The sequence below is a fragment of the Drosophila subpulchrella genome, chromosome 2R, assembly GCF_014743375.2.
Source record: "Drosophila subpulchrella strain 33 F10 #4 breed RU33 chromosome 2R, RU_Dsub_v1.1 Primary Assembly, whole genome shotgun sequence".
Classification (NCBI taxonomy): Eukaryota; Metazoa; Arthropoda; class Insecta; order Diptera; family Drosophilidae; genus Drosophila; species Drosophila subpulchrella.
In genome coordinates this window covers 21,892,697-21,908,976 of record NC_050611.1, presented here as the reverse complement: position 1 = coordinate 21,908,976, position 16,280 = coordinate 21,892,697, and the positions used below count along the sequence as shown (strand labels likewise).

The 16,280-nt window shown below is 44.8% G+C and overlaps 1 protein-coding gene across 1 annotated transcript; it reads left to right on the top strand.

Moving 5' to 3' along the window:
* Positions 1–628: 628 nt before the first annotated feature.
* Positions 629–12,851, top strand: LOC119551565 (protein jim lovell). Its single transcript, XM_037860963.1, has 4 exons — positions 629–1,274; positions 3,239–5,459; positions 8,134–8,265; positions 10,854–12,851. The coding sequence occupies exons 2-4, from the start codon at positions 3,275–3,277 to the stop codon at positions 11,690–11,692; spliced, it is 3,156 nt and encodes a 1,051-aa protein (XP_037716891.1). The 5' UTR covers positions 629–1,274; positions 3,239–3,274; the 3' UTR covers positions 11,693–12,851.
* Positions 12,852–16,280: the final 3,429 nt, after the last annotated feature.

Below are 16,280 nucleotides of genomic sequence, written 5' to 3'. Positions count from 1 at the left end.
GCTCCACGCAGCTGCTGTTGTGATAAGGCAAAATATATATTTTATATGATGAAGGAGTAAGGACGTCGACGTCGCTGGCGGCGTCGCTGCCTCTGCTGACTGCGCGGCCAGCTTCCAAGGAGCTTCGTCCTGCCGAACGGAACGCCGCATCCTCATGTGATTCCTGTTTCGCAGACTCCGACTATTTGTGGCCCGCTGCTCATACGTGTGCGCGTACGTGGGCGGCTGTGGCCCACGCGGGCTGGGGGCGTGGCGATTGGGGGTGGCAGTGGGGGCAGCGCGTGTGTGCCGTCGCTGCCGCCGCCGCTGCTGGCGCTTCTGTTGGCTGCGACGCAGTAGCTGTGTTTTTTCAGGCCAGGCCGACATCATTTGAATTAGTCGCTTCGTGACGTTTGAACGGTTCGAAACATACACGCGACGCCCACACACGCCGAACTTTACCCGTTAGCCGCTACCCGATTTAACCGCTACGATGTTCAGCGGCCGCCTAGAACGACGCCGCCAATAAATTCCAATATTTAAACGATCGAGAAGTATGTTAGAAAACTATAATCTCAAACGCGAATAACAATTAAAAAAGAGACAACGATTAACGAGTGATTGTAAAAGACATTATGTAGCCTTAGATAAATCCTGTTGATACTAATTAATACATTTTTATTTTGGAGTTACTTTTAAATTTACGGTCAACTATAAATAACCAAATCCACTTTGAACAAGTTTCTTTCGAAAGTGTATTGCATTTGCAAGCATTCAATTATGACCACTTTCAATATTCTTTTACAACAATCACGCTTTTCTAGAGTTTTTAAAATGTCAATCCCTTAATCGCGTTTGGATAGTGTGTCATCCTGGACTCAAGTATTTTCCTTAGATCAAACCTAAACAATTGACATTGAAAGATATCTTGAAACAATATGTTAACCAAGTTAGTTTCGAGTGGAAACCGCTGTAGTGTTTATATGTGACGGACATCGCGCCCATCATAAACATAAACATGTGCAAAACATTTCAAATGAAACCCAAAATCAGTTCTTCGAAAATTGCCAGCCAAATTAAAGGATCGACATGGACATATAAACAGACAAATGGGCCGCAAATTGACCTGTCAGCGGCCATTTAGTGAAAAATACCTAGCCCGTCGCGATCTACCTGTTCGGCTGGTCTGCACTTTGTCCTGTTTATTTATTTGCTGTATGTGTGTCAACATACACGATCACGCACCTGATTATCACCTGCACGGCCGACCGGAGGGGAATCCTTCGTCCTTCAGAGTGAGAGAAATACGAGAGCGAATCTCTTCCGATCCTGCCCACCCCTACTCACATGCAGGCATGGTGTGCGTGGTGTTCGAGGGTTGCATGTGTGCGGGGTGTGTGGTGAGGGCCGTTCGCTCATAGGTGAACACCGCTACCAACTTGCTGTGAATTATTTGCATAGATATAGCTCAGTTTGTTGCAAACCCTCAACGGGAACGTGTTACGATCGAGGCGCGCGAACCCGTCCTCGTTAGCAGTTTAATGAATACTGAGTATATGTTTTGTAGTCACTTCAATATTAGTATAAAGGATTAGTGTGAACAAAATAGGTAGTGCAAGTGCAAATCGAACAATAAGTATCGAAAGGATATTTCAGTTATACTGAGTATATTTAAATGGTATGTAGGGTTAAAGCCATACGATTTCGTGAACATTTTTGATATCAGTGAACGCGTGCAAGCCGATTATTCTAAGAAACTGACCCAACTTATTTTTGCCAAGAACAACAATGTCATTGTGATTATTTTTAGACATACTAACGGAACATAGCCATGCTTTATTTTTAGTTGATAACTAGTTATTTATGACAAACCTTAAATAAGCATATTAAATTATTATCAAGCCTTCTTTAAAGTTAACATTAGTGAAAAGATTTATTAAAGATTCAATAAAATTACTATTAAGACAAATACAGGTTTTCTGTAAAAATTAAACATTTAAAAGTGTCGCCTCAAGATCCTTAGCCACCTACGACTGACTTACTTTGCCATTAATTAAAAAACTTGACAGTTTCTCTTCTCGGCGTTCCACTAACTTGCTTTTACCTGACGCCACTCTAAAGCAAAATAAATAAATAAAAATGTTGTCTCAGCTGCCGCAAACCGCAAATGAGTTACGAGCTAAAAAAACGGCAAACCAAGCCCGAGCAACGAACGAAGCAAGCGCCTAGCAGCTCACTGCTAATTGCACATTGTTGCATTCGAGCGTGGTTATCCTTTGGCTCTGGTTTCGGTCCCAGCAGAAAGTCCTGGCGTGGAGAAGCATGTGTTAATATGCGGTTTCAAGCCCCCTCCGCCCACCACTTACTACGCAGAAACCGCTCCCGAAAGGTAGACGGGCGAGCTAAGGATGCAGCAACTACGGCAAATAAAAATGTTTATTTTGCCTGCGCTCCTACCAAAGTTTTTTAATTTTGCCTAAAGAAGTCAGTGAGAGGTGGACTCGGAAGTTTCCTAGGCGGACGTAGTCAGGCAGCTGGTGACTCTTTTAAAAATTCAAACACGCAGCGTGCGCAGCTTCCGCGTAGAAGGGGTGCGAAGCCATGCCAGACAGTCGCTGAATTAATTAGATGCCTCGCTCAGGATGTGGCAATCACTCAGACAACTAACTAGGCCAGATCCAGTTAAAATCAGAAATTCTTTTTAAAAAAATAATATGTTGATCACTTCTTGATAGTTAAAAAACTAAAGCTGACTCAAAATGTTGGGATCTTTGGATACAAGGAAAGTCTCTTCATTGTGCGCCCATATTGTCGAATTCAAACCACTGTGGCTTATTTGAGGCACGGTTTGATAAAGCAAAACAAAATCCGAGGCAGACGCATGCTGAGACAGCCGGGAGGGGGCAATGAGCCATTATCACACATCACACATCTGCATGTGATATCCTCGAGGATATGCGACACGACACGTAGCAACTGTGATTGCTACACCTTCATGCGGCTGTTACCCTGCATTGTTTTCCTTTCCCCAACTCCGCCCTGTTGTTGCCTCTTTCCTTGCCATTCTCTGGCTCCCCAGCTGGAAAAATGATATATGCCGCGACTCATTAACATATTATCACACGGTACCCACTTCAGGAATGCCTCACAGCATATGTCATGAATACGAATACATTATGCCCGGCATTATCCTTCAGCTTTGCTTTTTTGTCTCTCACCTAAAACCTGCTCTCTCTCTCCCTGATTGTTCTTTTCCCAGAGAAGCGGAGCACCTTGCACGTGACTGGAACGGGGCATGTTAAAGGACGCCAACCAGGAGTTGATTAAACGTCGCCAACTGACGACGCTCCCCATGACCGACTTCGCTCGTCAGGTGGCGCCCGCACAGCTGCCTCTGCCGCTCCAATTGCCGCTGCCTCTGTCTATGCCGCTACCGCTTTTGGCGAAGACTCCGACTACCGATCACGCCCCCATGCACTCCACGCCCCCAACGACGCCGCCCACGCCGCCGCCTCTGCCCTTGAACATGAGTCAGGCGGCAACGGCAGCCACAGAAGCAGCGACTCCTTCGGGGCACAGTCCACCAGCCACTCCCCCCTCAGGGGGGGCACCAGGTGCGGGCTCGGCCCCACAGGATCACTACAGCCTGCGCTGGAACAATCACCAGAACCACATCCTGCGAGCCTTCGACGCACTGCTGCAGACCAAAACGCTGGTGGACGTGACTCTGGTCTGTGCGGAGACCTCGATCCGGGCCCACAAAATGGTGCTCTCCGCCTGCTCGCCCTTCTTCCAGCGCGTCTTTGCGGAGACGCCCTGCAAGCATCCGGTCATCGTCCTCAAGGATTTCCGGGGCTGGGTGGTGCAGGCCATCGTGGACTTTATGTACCGCGGAGAGATCAGCGTCCCGCAGCAGCGCCTCCAGACCCTCATCCAGGCCGGAGAGTCGCTTCAAGTGCGGGGCCTGGTTGAGAGCTCCGTGCCGGAGCACACGCCCACGCCAGCCGCCTCGCCCGATGACTTTGGGATGATGGACGCATCGATGCTCTCCTCCAGCTTCGAGGACGAGTCGCCCTCGATGGTCCGACCGTCTGCGGCCGGGAAGCTGATGATGCCCTCCGCCCGCCTGTTCGGCAACCCTTCGAACTCGATGGCTGCCCTCAGCCTGCGACGCAAGAGGGAGCCGGACTGCGACCGCGAATTGGAGAGCGACCAGGAGCTAGGCGGGAGTTCGCCTATGCCTCGACGCAAGCAAGCCCGCCCACGCCGTCGATCCGGCGACGTGCCCCACGACTTTGCCCTGAACAAGACCGACACTGAATCCTTGCAAACTGTCATCAAGCACGAACTGCTCGAGCGAGCGGAGAGGGATCACGACGAGGATCATGACCAGGATCACGCCCAGAGTGAAGCTGACAAAAATGATTCTTCGCTAGCGGAAACGTCGATGGACCAGGCCAAGGAGAAGCAGTCGCTAAAGCCAGAAGCACCCGATCAACCCCTGAACCTCAACGAGAGCCACCATCATCTCGAGCTGGACGACGAGGACGATGACGATCAGGATCGCGAGGAGGACGAAGAGGAGCAAGACATCGAAGAGCTTATTCACACGACCAACGAGCTGAGGCGGCAGGCGGCCGCAGCCGCTGCCAATGCGGCCGCCATGTCGCCCACTCCCTCGCCCTGCCCCAGCGACGGGCCCGAGGACCTCTGCACCACCAAGAAGGCCAAGGACGGAAACACCAGTGCCACCCACTCGTCCGACTGTGAGTCCAACAATAACAACAGCAGCAAGCTGCAGGACAACAACCAGCGCATAATGCTGTCCCTGAAGGACATCCGCCAACTGAACGCCAACCCGAACCCCACAGCCATCCACACGCCCACCAGCTGCTCTGGCGGCAACGGACTACTCAGCTTTCCACCGCCAGGACTTCGGCCACCAGGACTCCCGGATAGCCCACCCTGCCACATGGAAGCGCTGGAGGCGCAGATGCACGCTGCCGCGGCTGCGGCCGTGGCTGCAGCTGGAGCCGGGGAGCATCCCTTCCACCACATGGAGCACCAGATGGAGATGTCCTTGGCGGCCGCAGCGGCTGCGGCTGCTATGCACCAGCGGGAGCCAAGGGATCCCCGGGACCCGCGCGACCACAACGCGTTTGCCAGCAACCTGCTGGGGCCAATGGGGATGCCCCCCTTCGGAGGACATAACGGAGGTCATCCGGGCAACAGTGGCCCAGGAAACGGATGTCCCGGACAGGCTGCGCACGAGCGGCTCGAGGAGAGTATGAATCGACTGAGCAAGGAGCTCGGCAAAGAGTTCGGCAAGGACTTTGGCAAGGAGTTTGGGAAGGAGTTCGCCCCAGCGTCGCCTATGAGTTTGCCGGGACACTTCAATGCACCGGATGGACCTCCGCATCCGCCGTCGCCACTGCCCTTTCCTGGCATGTCCTCTGCGATGACGCTGACGCCGCCGCACAGTGAGTACTCTGTTTGAATCTAATTTCGTTTGAGTTCAGCCAATTGGGCCCCCAGAGGTCACTGGGTTATCTGTGGGTTGAACGTCTACGCCCAGCGGAAGTCTTTAATAACGCACACCCACTTTCATCTGCTCACGTACAAGGGTCTAACCCCTCCCGACAGGTCCCACTCCTAACCGACAGAAAGTCCTTTCGACACGTTTGCCTGTCCTTTTTGCCACTCTGCCGGAGTTGGCTGAAATGCAACATGTGGTCTCCGCGCGACATCAAAGTGTCGTCAAGTGACGAGTATCCTTGGAGAAGTGCTCTTGCATTGCCACGCAAAGCTGTTGCAAAAGCCCCTAAGCACATTATGGCTCCTCAGGTTCCTTTTGCTGCTTATATGACCAGTTAAGAACCCCATCATAAGCCTGACTCCATTGGAGTCAATAGAGCAGGGACTTAAACGGTTTCGAATGTGGCGTACCTATCAGTCCACCGTTTCGTTTTTATACTAATTAAGTCATAAAAAGTTTGCGCTGTTGACAGCTCATAAGAAATATGGAAATACAATCGTATAAGCAATGGGCTCCTAATAATTTGACAGTTTGGCAGGCCCCCGTCTTTCTCCGCCGACAACATCGTCTGGGCAGACCTTAGGACTGGGGGAATGAAATGCCATTGCGGTTGAGTTCCAGGTGGAACTGCAGTAAATTCAATTGCGTTTTATATGATTTTTATATTCATGTCACTCGGAGTCAGGCGAAACAAACGCAAACACAAATTGAGGTGCAAAGGTTGGAAAAGGGCGGTTGGGGCTGGCTTCCGCCGTTGCGTGCAGAAAGCGCAAGAAATTTATGTTGTGTCTTCCCAACATGTGAGTTCCAGAGCGGGTTGAGTTCAAACTGTCAGCAGACGTTTAGTCAAATGACTTTTAAGTTGCCTGGCTGCCGAACAGGAGACGGTTGCCGGCACTCCTCCTGCACCGTCTTCCATGTGTTGTGTTTAAAGTATGCCAAAGCGCGCACAACTTAAACCTTTTGGCAAACAACTTTGGCAGCGTCGGCGGCATAAATAAAAATACGTGGCGACGTCTCGTGGTTGGGCTGCCCTTCCCTGGTATGGTCCTTCCACACAACTTTTGCATATAAGTCGCGCGATATTCATATTAATAATATCCGTTTGGGGAGGCCCACGCCGAGCAGAGGCAGAGCCCAAGGACCAGGACCTTCACCTGGGGTGGCAGAGGGGCGGGTAAATGCAGGCGAGACGCGCGCACACAGGATATAAAATAAATTAAGGCACAAAAATATGAAAAATTGTACGAAAATGCCAAGTGGAAGTCAGGCAGGAAGCGCAATACCTTTTAGTGCGACAAAAATTTCAGCCGACATATCAGAGCAGCGAAGTCGAGGAAGCGGTAGGGGCGAGTAAAGCGTACCAAAGTCGCGTCGTATTCGAGCAAATCGCTAACTACTGCATAAACAGGCTGCAGGCAATGAAGGATCCAGCCAAGGATACGCCAAAGCAAAGAACTCTTGAGACTACGAGCCCGACTAGTAGTTGACTACGTGTTACCCTGGCCGTCTATTTTTATTAGTCTCCTTTAATGCAGTTCTAGTTACTCTATCTATACTGTACAAATGTTAAATTGAAGAGGAAAAGGTTTTCAAAATTTTGTTTTTAAAATGGTTTATTTTCGGATCAAAAAACAGTTATCATATTCCAATTTAAATGTTACCTGTGCAGTATACACTTGCATATATCACATTCTATACCGAACGTTGACCAAGTTTATGCTACCCCGTGCGATTTAAAACCTACCTCATCCCTGCTCGGGACCCTGCAGACAGTCCTGTAAGAGATTTACCACCGTTCGTCGTTCGTATGAAGAATGTGATTTATTTTTTTGGCTGAAACATTTTCGGCGTGAAAATCATTGAACTAATAGCTTGTGACATGTGGACTGGGCTGTGGGGTCTATCTGCATGAGATCCTTCAGGATTTCAAAGGAGAAATCCACTAATGTTGCGCGACGTCAAAAGAAGTTGGGAGAAAAGAACGCACATTACGTATACGCCGCGTGTTGTAATGTCTACTTCAGAAAACAGAGGCAAACAATGTGCGCTCGTTATTTGTGTCATTATGCTGCAGATACAACACATCCCCGAGACACAGAAACGGATACGTCCCCTTATTCATATGCTCGAGCATTGTCTTCGCCTCCTTCTGTCTGTATGTGAGCCCGTCTGTTTTGTGGGGTTTGTTTGCATCTTGGAATCCGCGGCGCGACTTATGAAATCATTCAGCACAATGTAAATATTATGCGTTACCTCCCAGCTGACTGAAGGTCCTTTGCGGATCCTGCCGTGGTTACCTTCAGCCTTCGACTTAGCTCATCAGCGCTCCAATTGTTTCACTCATGTGGAGAAGTGCACTCAAAGCGTAAAATATTAATAGAATAACGATGTGCCATTGTTTACTATCCGGTCGGAACCGTTTCTCGGAGTGTGTTTGCGTCTATTGTCTTGGCGGCTAATCAGCTTCAGTGAGCTGGAAAATGAGTCGCTTATGCTGGAATTACCCAATGCACTGACTATTATAAAATACGAGTGCAGTTTGCCATAAATATAGTTATTCTTTAAGTCTCAGCGGAAACGATATCAATATTAACTGACAATCTTTTCACCTACAGTGTTTGGTCTGGACTCCCCACTCGGACTCTTTCCACCCGGAATGGATCCTGGCAAGCTTTACAACCCACTGATGGAAATGAGCGATCCAAGGGACATGCCTGGCGGGCCGCCTCCATTTCTTAAAAAGAAAAGTAAGTACAAGAAGCTCATTAAATAATTGAACAGAACAAACTTTCGCCAAGCCGAGCAAACAACTAATTAACCCGAAAGACAATGGCGAACCCCAGAAAGGGAACAGCCAACACCTCCCTGCCGATCGAAAGGTTTGGAATCATTTCGACATGATTGGCGTCGATCACGTTGAGGCAGTCGAGCTTGTAGGCCGATCGGTTCCGTGCCTGGCTGCAATACTTCACACCTGACTGATTGATCTCGCGCTCTGGCTGCAGAGTTCAAGCCGAGTCTTCTACCTTTGTACCTCTTGCATTTGATCTGCTGCACTTTTGATCACGTATTTGAGCTGGGGGCACTAAGAAAACACTTTGGTTAGGGATCGATTGCGGGTAATTGAAGAGCAAATAGAAAGGGTCATAACTAGTTTGTAAGTGGCTAGGCTGAACTATAACTGATTATATTATCCTAATTCTGTTACGAAATCAACTAAGAGGGGATAGCTCGAACTTTGTTCCCTTTCGAAAATTACAGTCCGCATAAAAACCTCTTGGACTGCGATCAGCAACACTCATTTTGTTTAAGCCACATTCTGTGCCTCTCCCTCACATCCTCCGCCTTGCCCCGAACCGTTCCAGATGCGATCACCGATCACCGATCCCCGATCACTGATCACTCGTGCGATCATGTGAGGCGGCAAATTTGTTTCTGCGGTTTTCCTGTGCGCCGATGCAATCGTTGAATCGCTCGAGAAATGGTTTGTTTGTTTCTTTATTGGTTTCTTGAATGGGGCAACATGTGCACCATGCATATCGCAGGCGAAAACGTAAGCGTAAACGTCGCTTTTCCAGATTGACAGATGGGCGAGGCGAGGAAATAAAATCGAGATACTCGCCGTCCCATTCCTCTATCGTTTTTACTCAGCTCACCTGCGGATGATGTGAAGCAAGTGAAACCTCAGAAAGTTAATGAAGTTTTTTTGTTCACAATACACATGCTCGTGAGCCAGGAAGTCATAATAATTCCACATTTTCATAAATGTAGTTCACAAATCAATAATGGCCAGCTAGCCAACTGATTGACAACTGAGAAATGAACGAACGAATGAGAGGAGGATAGAATTGAAGATAGGATTCTATAAGCTGCATATGAGCTATTGACTTTGACAGATTATTTGACAGTCCACCGGCGTTGCTGGGTTAAGTGCTTGGCTAGTACTGTTTTCAGTTTATAAATCGTACGCATGTGGGCTGATGCTTTTAAAGCTCTCCAGGCGCCATATCAAAGAGCTTGAGAATTGTGAAAGAGAAATAAAATGTACGTCTACAGTCTCACGCCAAAGCTAATTGCTTAATTTTCTGGTGCTCAAGAACCCATTTATTAAGCCCATCAATTGAAGGAATAATAAAATCTGAGTCGTGATCATATGTTGGGAATGTCAGGTTGAAGAATATCCAGAGAAGATTTGTTAAGTGTTATCTAATCTGAATCTTCAGGCGTGCTGAATGATGCCGAAATTACAAACACAATTACAACAATGTAAGCCGGCAAATAAAACGCAAATCTGGCGTATAGCACGATATTCTTTATTGCAAATCTGCAAAACCCGTTCCGCAACTGATACCAATCGGGAGCTGGGGAAGCTCTACACTCGCAACTCCGATGCGATCCCCTCGTGGTCTGTGGCCGCAGTCGTGTGGGTGTGATTAACTGATTTGTTCACATTCATTTGTTCATTCGCCGATTGTTTTGAGCCCGTCTGTGAAACGTGATTTGCGATTTGTACCAAATTCAAATTTCTTTTATGTGAAAGCCCGACTTAGCTAACAGTTTTTTCTGGTTGAACTTCATTAGACAGACTACACATTCGAAGCTTGCCAATTGCAGTTTGCTTTGGGGAATAGATATTTTCTGTATTTTCGATTTCACTGGAATCGAAGGGTCAGACCTTGCTTGTGACCCGACTGCAGCAGACGGAACCCACAAGCCAAGTTTTTCAGCCTCCCAAATAAAGGAAAATTCATATGATCAGGCCGAAGCAACCAGTGAATTAGTGTAAGCTGGAGCCACATATTTACCTGCTGCCTTCAAACTCTCCCACTCCGCCTTCATTGTCAAGCAGCTAAAGGGTTTGAGGAAAGGAACCTGTGGCTTTGCTGGCGTTTCTGCCGGTGCCAGGCGATATCTGAAGATCTAAATTGAGTTTTAGCGGCGCATGTGACGCCGCAGTCGCTGCACACTCTTAATTTGCATATAGAGGAGAGCCAGGCGAAGCCCGGCAGGTCAGGATGGGAACCTCCACAGCGTTCGTATTTCTTTGCCAGTGCCGAATGATCGCTCGCCCCAAGAATAGGTGCCACACAAAGAATCGTAGAAGGGTGTGTACGAGCTGAAAGCAAGCCGACCTCCCTGCAGATCCCAGACAATGGGTGACTTTTCAGCAAATTTGTCTAGGCAGCATATGAGCCAAGAGATTGAAACATTAGCAGATATAAGCCGAGCGATAAACTCGTGTTTGTGGCGGGCTTGTGGGGCCTCCTCCTCATCCCGTCCCAACGTCAATGCAGCTAAAAGTCCCCTCCTAATCCACTTTGTTCTCTTTTTTCAGTGCCACGACCAAAGGGACAACACTCGGCGCCTCGCGGCGGTCCTCCTCGGTCCTGGACCAACACTGAACTTACGGAGGCACTGCAGCACGTGTGGAACAAGAAGATGACCACGTCGCAGGCCTCGCGCATCTTCGGCATCCCCTACAACTCCCTCCTCATGTACGTGCGGGGCAAGTACGGAAAGAGCTTGAAGCTGGAGCAGCTGCGCAAGGACTGCATCAGCGGACCACCAATCGAGATGCTGCAGATGGGCATCGGCGGAGGCAACGGGGGCGGCAGCGGCTCCAACAAGAGCGAAAAGAGCAAGGAGCGCAAGGAGAAGGAGAAGGACAAGAACTCCGGCAGCAACAACGGCTCAGGTGGCTCGTCGAATGCCCAAGGTGGCGGTCCGTCGTCTGGAAACGGATCATCAATGCCGCATCCCGGTGAACTGGGCCCCTTGGGACCGCTGGACTTGGAGCTGGGTCTTCCCTTGGGTCCTCCTGGCGGACCCCGCAGTGGCAGTTCCGAGCCGGACCTGCTGAGTGGCCCTAACTCCCTCTTCAATCCCTTTAACCCGCAAGGCTTCTACCCGGACTTCGCCGGCGGCTTTCCCGGTCTCCCCTTGAGTATGCTGAACCTGCTGCCGCCGGCTGAGCGCCACCATGCAGCGGCTGCCATGCACCACCTGGGCGTGACCATGGACGAGGACTGCAAGTCCGTGGGATCAAAGCAGTCCTCCTCGATGGACGACGACTTCGCGGGTCCAGGGATGCCACTTTCGCTGGAGCAGCGTCGGGAGATGAGCGCGACGGGCCCACCACTGACACAGTCGAACGGCGGAGCAGGGCAGGATTGAAACTTGTGGCGGGATTGGGCAACCGGGGCTGCCAACGCCAATCCAATGTACTTCCCTGCTTTCGAGCTGGACCAGGAGCAGAACCCGACTCCACAGTCCCTGCCTCCGCGACCCACCTTGCACTACATGGCCTGCCGTGAGCTCAGCTTCAAGCCCGACCTGTTCATGGCCAGGCGCAAGCTGAAGCGCTTCCGGGCCAAGCGGCAGCTCCAGGCGCAGATGGAAACGCCGACAGCAGCCGTTCCTGCTCCCTGTCCCGTCAGCCACGCGCTGCCACCGCTGAGGACTTGAATGTGAACCCGAATGCAATATGTCTACTATTAGTTGATTCTTTTTTTTCGTTTAGTGGCCCTGAAGGACAATATTTGATTTATGAGGATTACGTTTCCTTTTGTTTATGATAAGAAATTGTGTATATTTTGCTGGTGCTTTTAGTTCCTATTCCCAATTATATTTTGATATTTTACAATTAATTTTAGTTAAGTAACTGAATATGGCAAAGCTTACAAAGCGTTTGAGGCAATACATGAAACATAAATATTACTCCCTGTATTATTATATAATTTAAGTATGGAAAGGAATATAATCAAAATGAGAGAGAAGCTTAGGAGGAGAAAAAGTGTATATATGCGGAAATCCAAACCAACAAACAGCATTATCCAGCATGAGGCTGGGCAGCGATTGGGAGATAGATGTAAAGCAACCACACTGCAATTAGTAGTATCGACGGATACATAGACGATGACTGTACCAAAATTTTTAATGTTATTTTATAAAAGAAGATCGAAAAGAAAATTAGTTGTAGAATTAAGTGTTCTCGTAGGCAATTCATATTTGTATAGAAAACATCAGCACTAGTACTCCACACTCATAGTTGTGCACATTCCCCTCACCAAACATGCACATCCTAGGTATTCGTAGTCGCCGCTTTGTAAATCTCAGCCAACCTCATGGAATCCTGAAGATCTATCCGTTTTGTAATCTTATTTGTAAAGAAAGCAACAACAAACCGATAAGACAGTGACCCATTCCCGCGCATAGTGTTAATAATTTATAAGCTCAAATAAAATATTTTAATATTAAATATTACACCAGATGCGTATGTAAGTAAAATAAAACTAAAGTATATGCATTACAATAAATAGTAAAAGTTATTAAATAAAACGTTAAATGTTTATCTTAAAATGGTTTTGCCCATAACCCTACCCCCTTGTGTTACCAAACGAAGTTGTAGGTTTGATGTCTGAAAATAAAACTTGCCTCATAAAAAATTGAAGCCAAGGCTTACTAAATACGTCGTATCTTATAATCGAGCTTATTGTCGCCCACATCTGGAAATGTAAAATGCTGAGACCCTGGTCTTTACCCTAAGGCACTGGAAATCGTCCTGGAATTTTTGACCATTATCTTGTGCACCAAGACAATAAGGGAAGTCGAAAGGGACGTAGATGTCCAGCAGTCCATCATAACTCATCTTTTGCATCAGCAGCTAATGAGCAAGATATCTTCCCCAAATTTATTAACACTTAAACTATAAAAAAATTGGTTCTTCTGCGATTTCGGGACTAAATTTTGTTAAAAAAAACACATAAAACAGCAATAGATTTAAAAAGATCTGATTTAAAGCTCGGACAAGAACCCACAACAATAAATAATAATAATTAATATTATATCTTTTTAGCGAAAGGAAATATTTCTCTTAATAATAAAATACTTTTTTCATTTAAGTGTTTAACGGCCTTTAAGCAGTGCTATTTAGTATATTTTTAAAGCAGTAAACATTTAAGTACTTAACAAATCTAAAACCAGGTGGCGCCACTGGCTCTGCTTTTATTTAATTTTAGCAAAAGAGGGCGCTGCAAAACATCAAATGATTATTTAGAGCATACTTCTGGGCTACTCGAAAAAATGCTTACATTTTTTTCGTGTGGGTAAATTCTCTAATAATCTACATTCAAGATTTTTTTTTAGATGAAGTTGCACTTCTATAATTCATATCTTGAGTAATTTGATACCGATTTTGAATTTGTGGTTAAATTATCTAAGAACCTACATTCAAGATTTTCTTTTAAATGAAGTTCAAATTTTTAACCGATTTTCATGTTCGATTTCTTTGTGTTTTTAAGGGTTTTCAAATTTGGGACCCAAAATTGCACTTCTATAATTCATATCTTGAGTAATTGGATACCGATTTTGAAGTGGGATACCTCTATGAATTTGTGGTTTAAGTTCTCTAATAATCTACATTCAAGATTTTCTTTTAAATGAAGCTCGAATTTTCAACCCATTTCATTGTTTGATTTCTTTGTGTTTTCAATGGTTTTCAGAATTGGGACCCAAAATTGCACTTCTATAATTCATATCTTGAGTAATTGGATACCGATTTTAAAATGGGATACCTCTATGAATTTGTGGTTAAATTCTCTATAAATCTACATTTAAGATTTATTTTTAAATTAAGTTCAATCTTTTAACCGATTTTCATGTTCGATTTCTTTGGGTTTTCAAGGGTTTTCAAATTTGGGACCCAAAATGGCACTTCTATAATCCATATCTTGTGTAATTGGATACCAATTTTGAAGTGGGATACCTCTATGAATTTGTGGGTAAGTTCTCTAATAATCTACATTCAAGATTTTCTTTTAAATGAAGCTCGAATTTTTAACCCATTTTCATGTTTGATTTCTTTGTGTTTTCAATGGTTTTCAGAATTGGGAACCAAAATTGCACTTCTATAATTCATATCTTGAGTAATTGGATACCGTTTTTTTAAAGTGGGATACCTCTATGAATTTGTGGTTAAATTTTCTAATAATCTACATTTAAGATTTTGTTTTTAATTAAGTTCAAACTTTTAACCGATTTTCATGTTCGATTTCTTTGTGTTTTCAAGGGTTTTCAAATTTGGGACCCAAAATTGCACTTCTATAATCCATATCTTGAGTAATTGGATACCAATTTTGAAGTGGGATACCTCTATGAATTTGTGGTTAAATTCTTTCATAATCTACATTCAAGATTTTCTTTTAAATGGAGTTCATATTTTTACCCCATTTTCATGTATGATTTCTTTGTGTTTTCAATGGTTTTCAGAATTGGGACCCAAAATTGCACTTCTATAATTCATATCTTGAGACATTGGATACCGATTTTAAAGTGGGATACCTCTATGAATTTGTGGTTAAATTCTCTTATAATCTTCGTTCAATATTTTCTTTTAAATGAGCTTCAAATTTTTAACCCATTTTCAAGTTTGACTTCTTTGTGTTTTTAATGGTTTTCAGAATGTGGACCCAAAATTGCACTTCTTTAATTCCTATCTTGAGTAATTGGATACCGATTCTAAAGTGGGATACCTCTATGAGTTTGTGGTTAAATTCTCTAATAATCTGCATTTAAGATTTTCTTTTAAATTAACTTCAAATTTTTAACCGGTTTTCATGTTTGATTTCTTTGTGTTTTCAATGGTTTTCAAATTTGGGACCCAAAATTGCACTTCTATAATTCATATCTTGAGACATTGGATACCGATTTTGAAGTGGGATACCTCTATGAATTTGTGGGTAAATTCTCTAATAATCTACATTCAAGATTTTCTTTTAAATGAAGTTCAAATTTTTAACCCATTTTCATGTTCGATTTCTTTGTGTTTTCAATGGTTTTCAAAATGGGGACCCAAAATTGCACTTTTATAATTCATATCTTGAGACATTGGATACCGATTTTGAAGTGGGATACCTCTATGAATTTGTGGTTAAATTCTCTAATAATCTACATTCAAGATTTTCTTTTAAATGAAGTTAAAATTTTTAACCCATTTTCATGTTTGATTTCTTTGTGTTTTCAATGGTTTTCAGAATTAGGACCCAAAATTGCACTTCTATAATCCATATCTTGAGTAATTGGATACCGATTTTAAAGTGGGATACCTCTATGAATTTGTGGTTAAATTCTCTAATAATCTACATTCAAGATTTTGTTTTAAATTAAGTTCAAATTTGTAACCGATTTTCATGTTCGATTTGTTTGTGTTTTCAAGGGTTTTCAAATTTGGGTTTTCAAATTTGGGACCCAAAATTGCACTTCTATAATTCATATCTTGAGTAATTGGATACCGATTTTGAAGTGAGATACCTCTACGAATTTGTGGGTAAATTCTCTAATAATCTACATTCAAGATTTTCTTTTAAATGAAGTTCAAATTTTTAACCCATTTTCAAGTTTGATTTCTTTGTGTTTTTAATGGTTTTCAGAATAGGATCCCAAAATTGCATTTCTATAATTCATATTTTGAGTCATTGGATACCGATTTTGAAGTGGGATACCTCTATGAATTTGTTGTTAAATTCTCTAATAATTTTAATTCAAGATTTTCCTTTAAAATGAAGTTCAAATTTTTAACTCATTTCCATGTTTGATTTCTTTGTGTTTTCAATTGTTTCCAAAATGGGGACCCAAAATTGGACTTCAATAATTCATATCTTGAGTAATTGGATACCGATTTTGAAGTGGGATACCTCTATGAGGTTAAATTCCTTAAAATTCTGAGTTCAATGTTTTCTTTTAAAGGTGGTACAAGTTGTTAAGT

Coding starts and splice junctions, on each gene's coding strand:
- LOC119551565 (XM_037860963.1), top strand. CDS start 3,275: ATGTTAAAGGACGCCAACCAGGAGTTGATTAAACGTCGCCAACTGACG. Junction 5,460..8,133: donor GACGCTGACGCCGCCGCACA/GTGAGTACTCTG, acceptor TTTCACCTACAG/TGTTTGGTCTGGACTCCCCA. Junction 8,266..10,853: donor TCCATTTCTTAAAAAGAAAA/GTAAGTACAAGA, acceptor CTCTTTTTTCAG/TGCCACGACCAAAGGGACAA.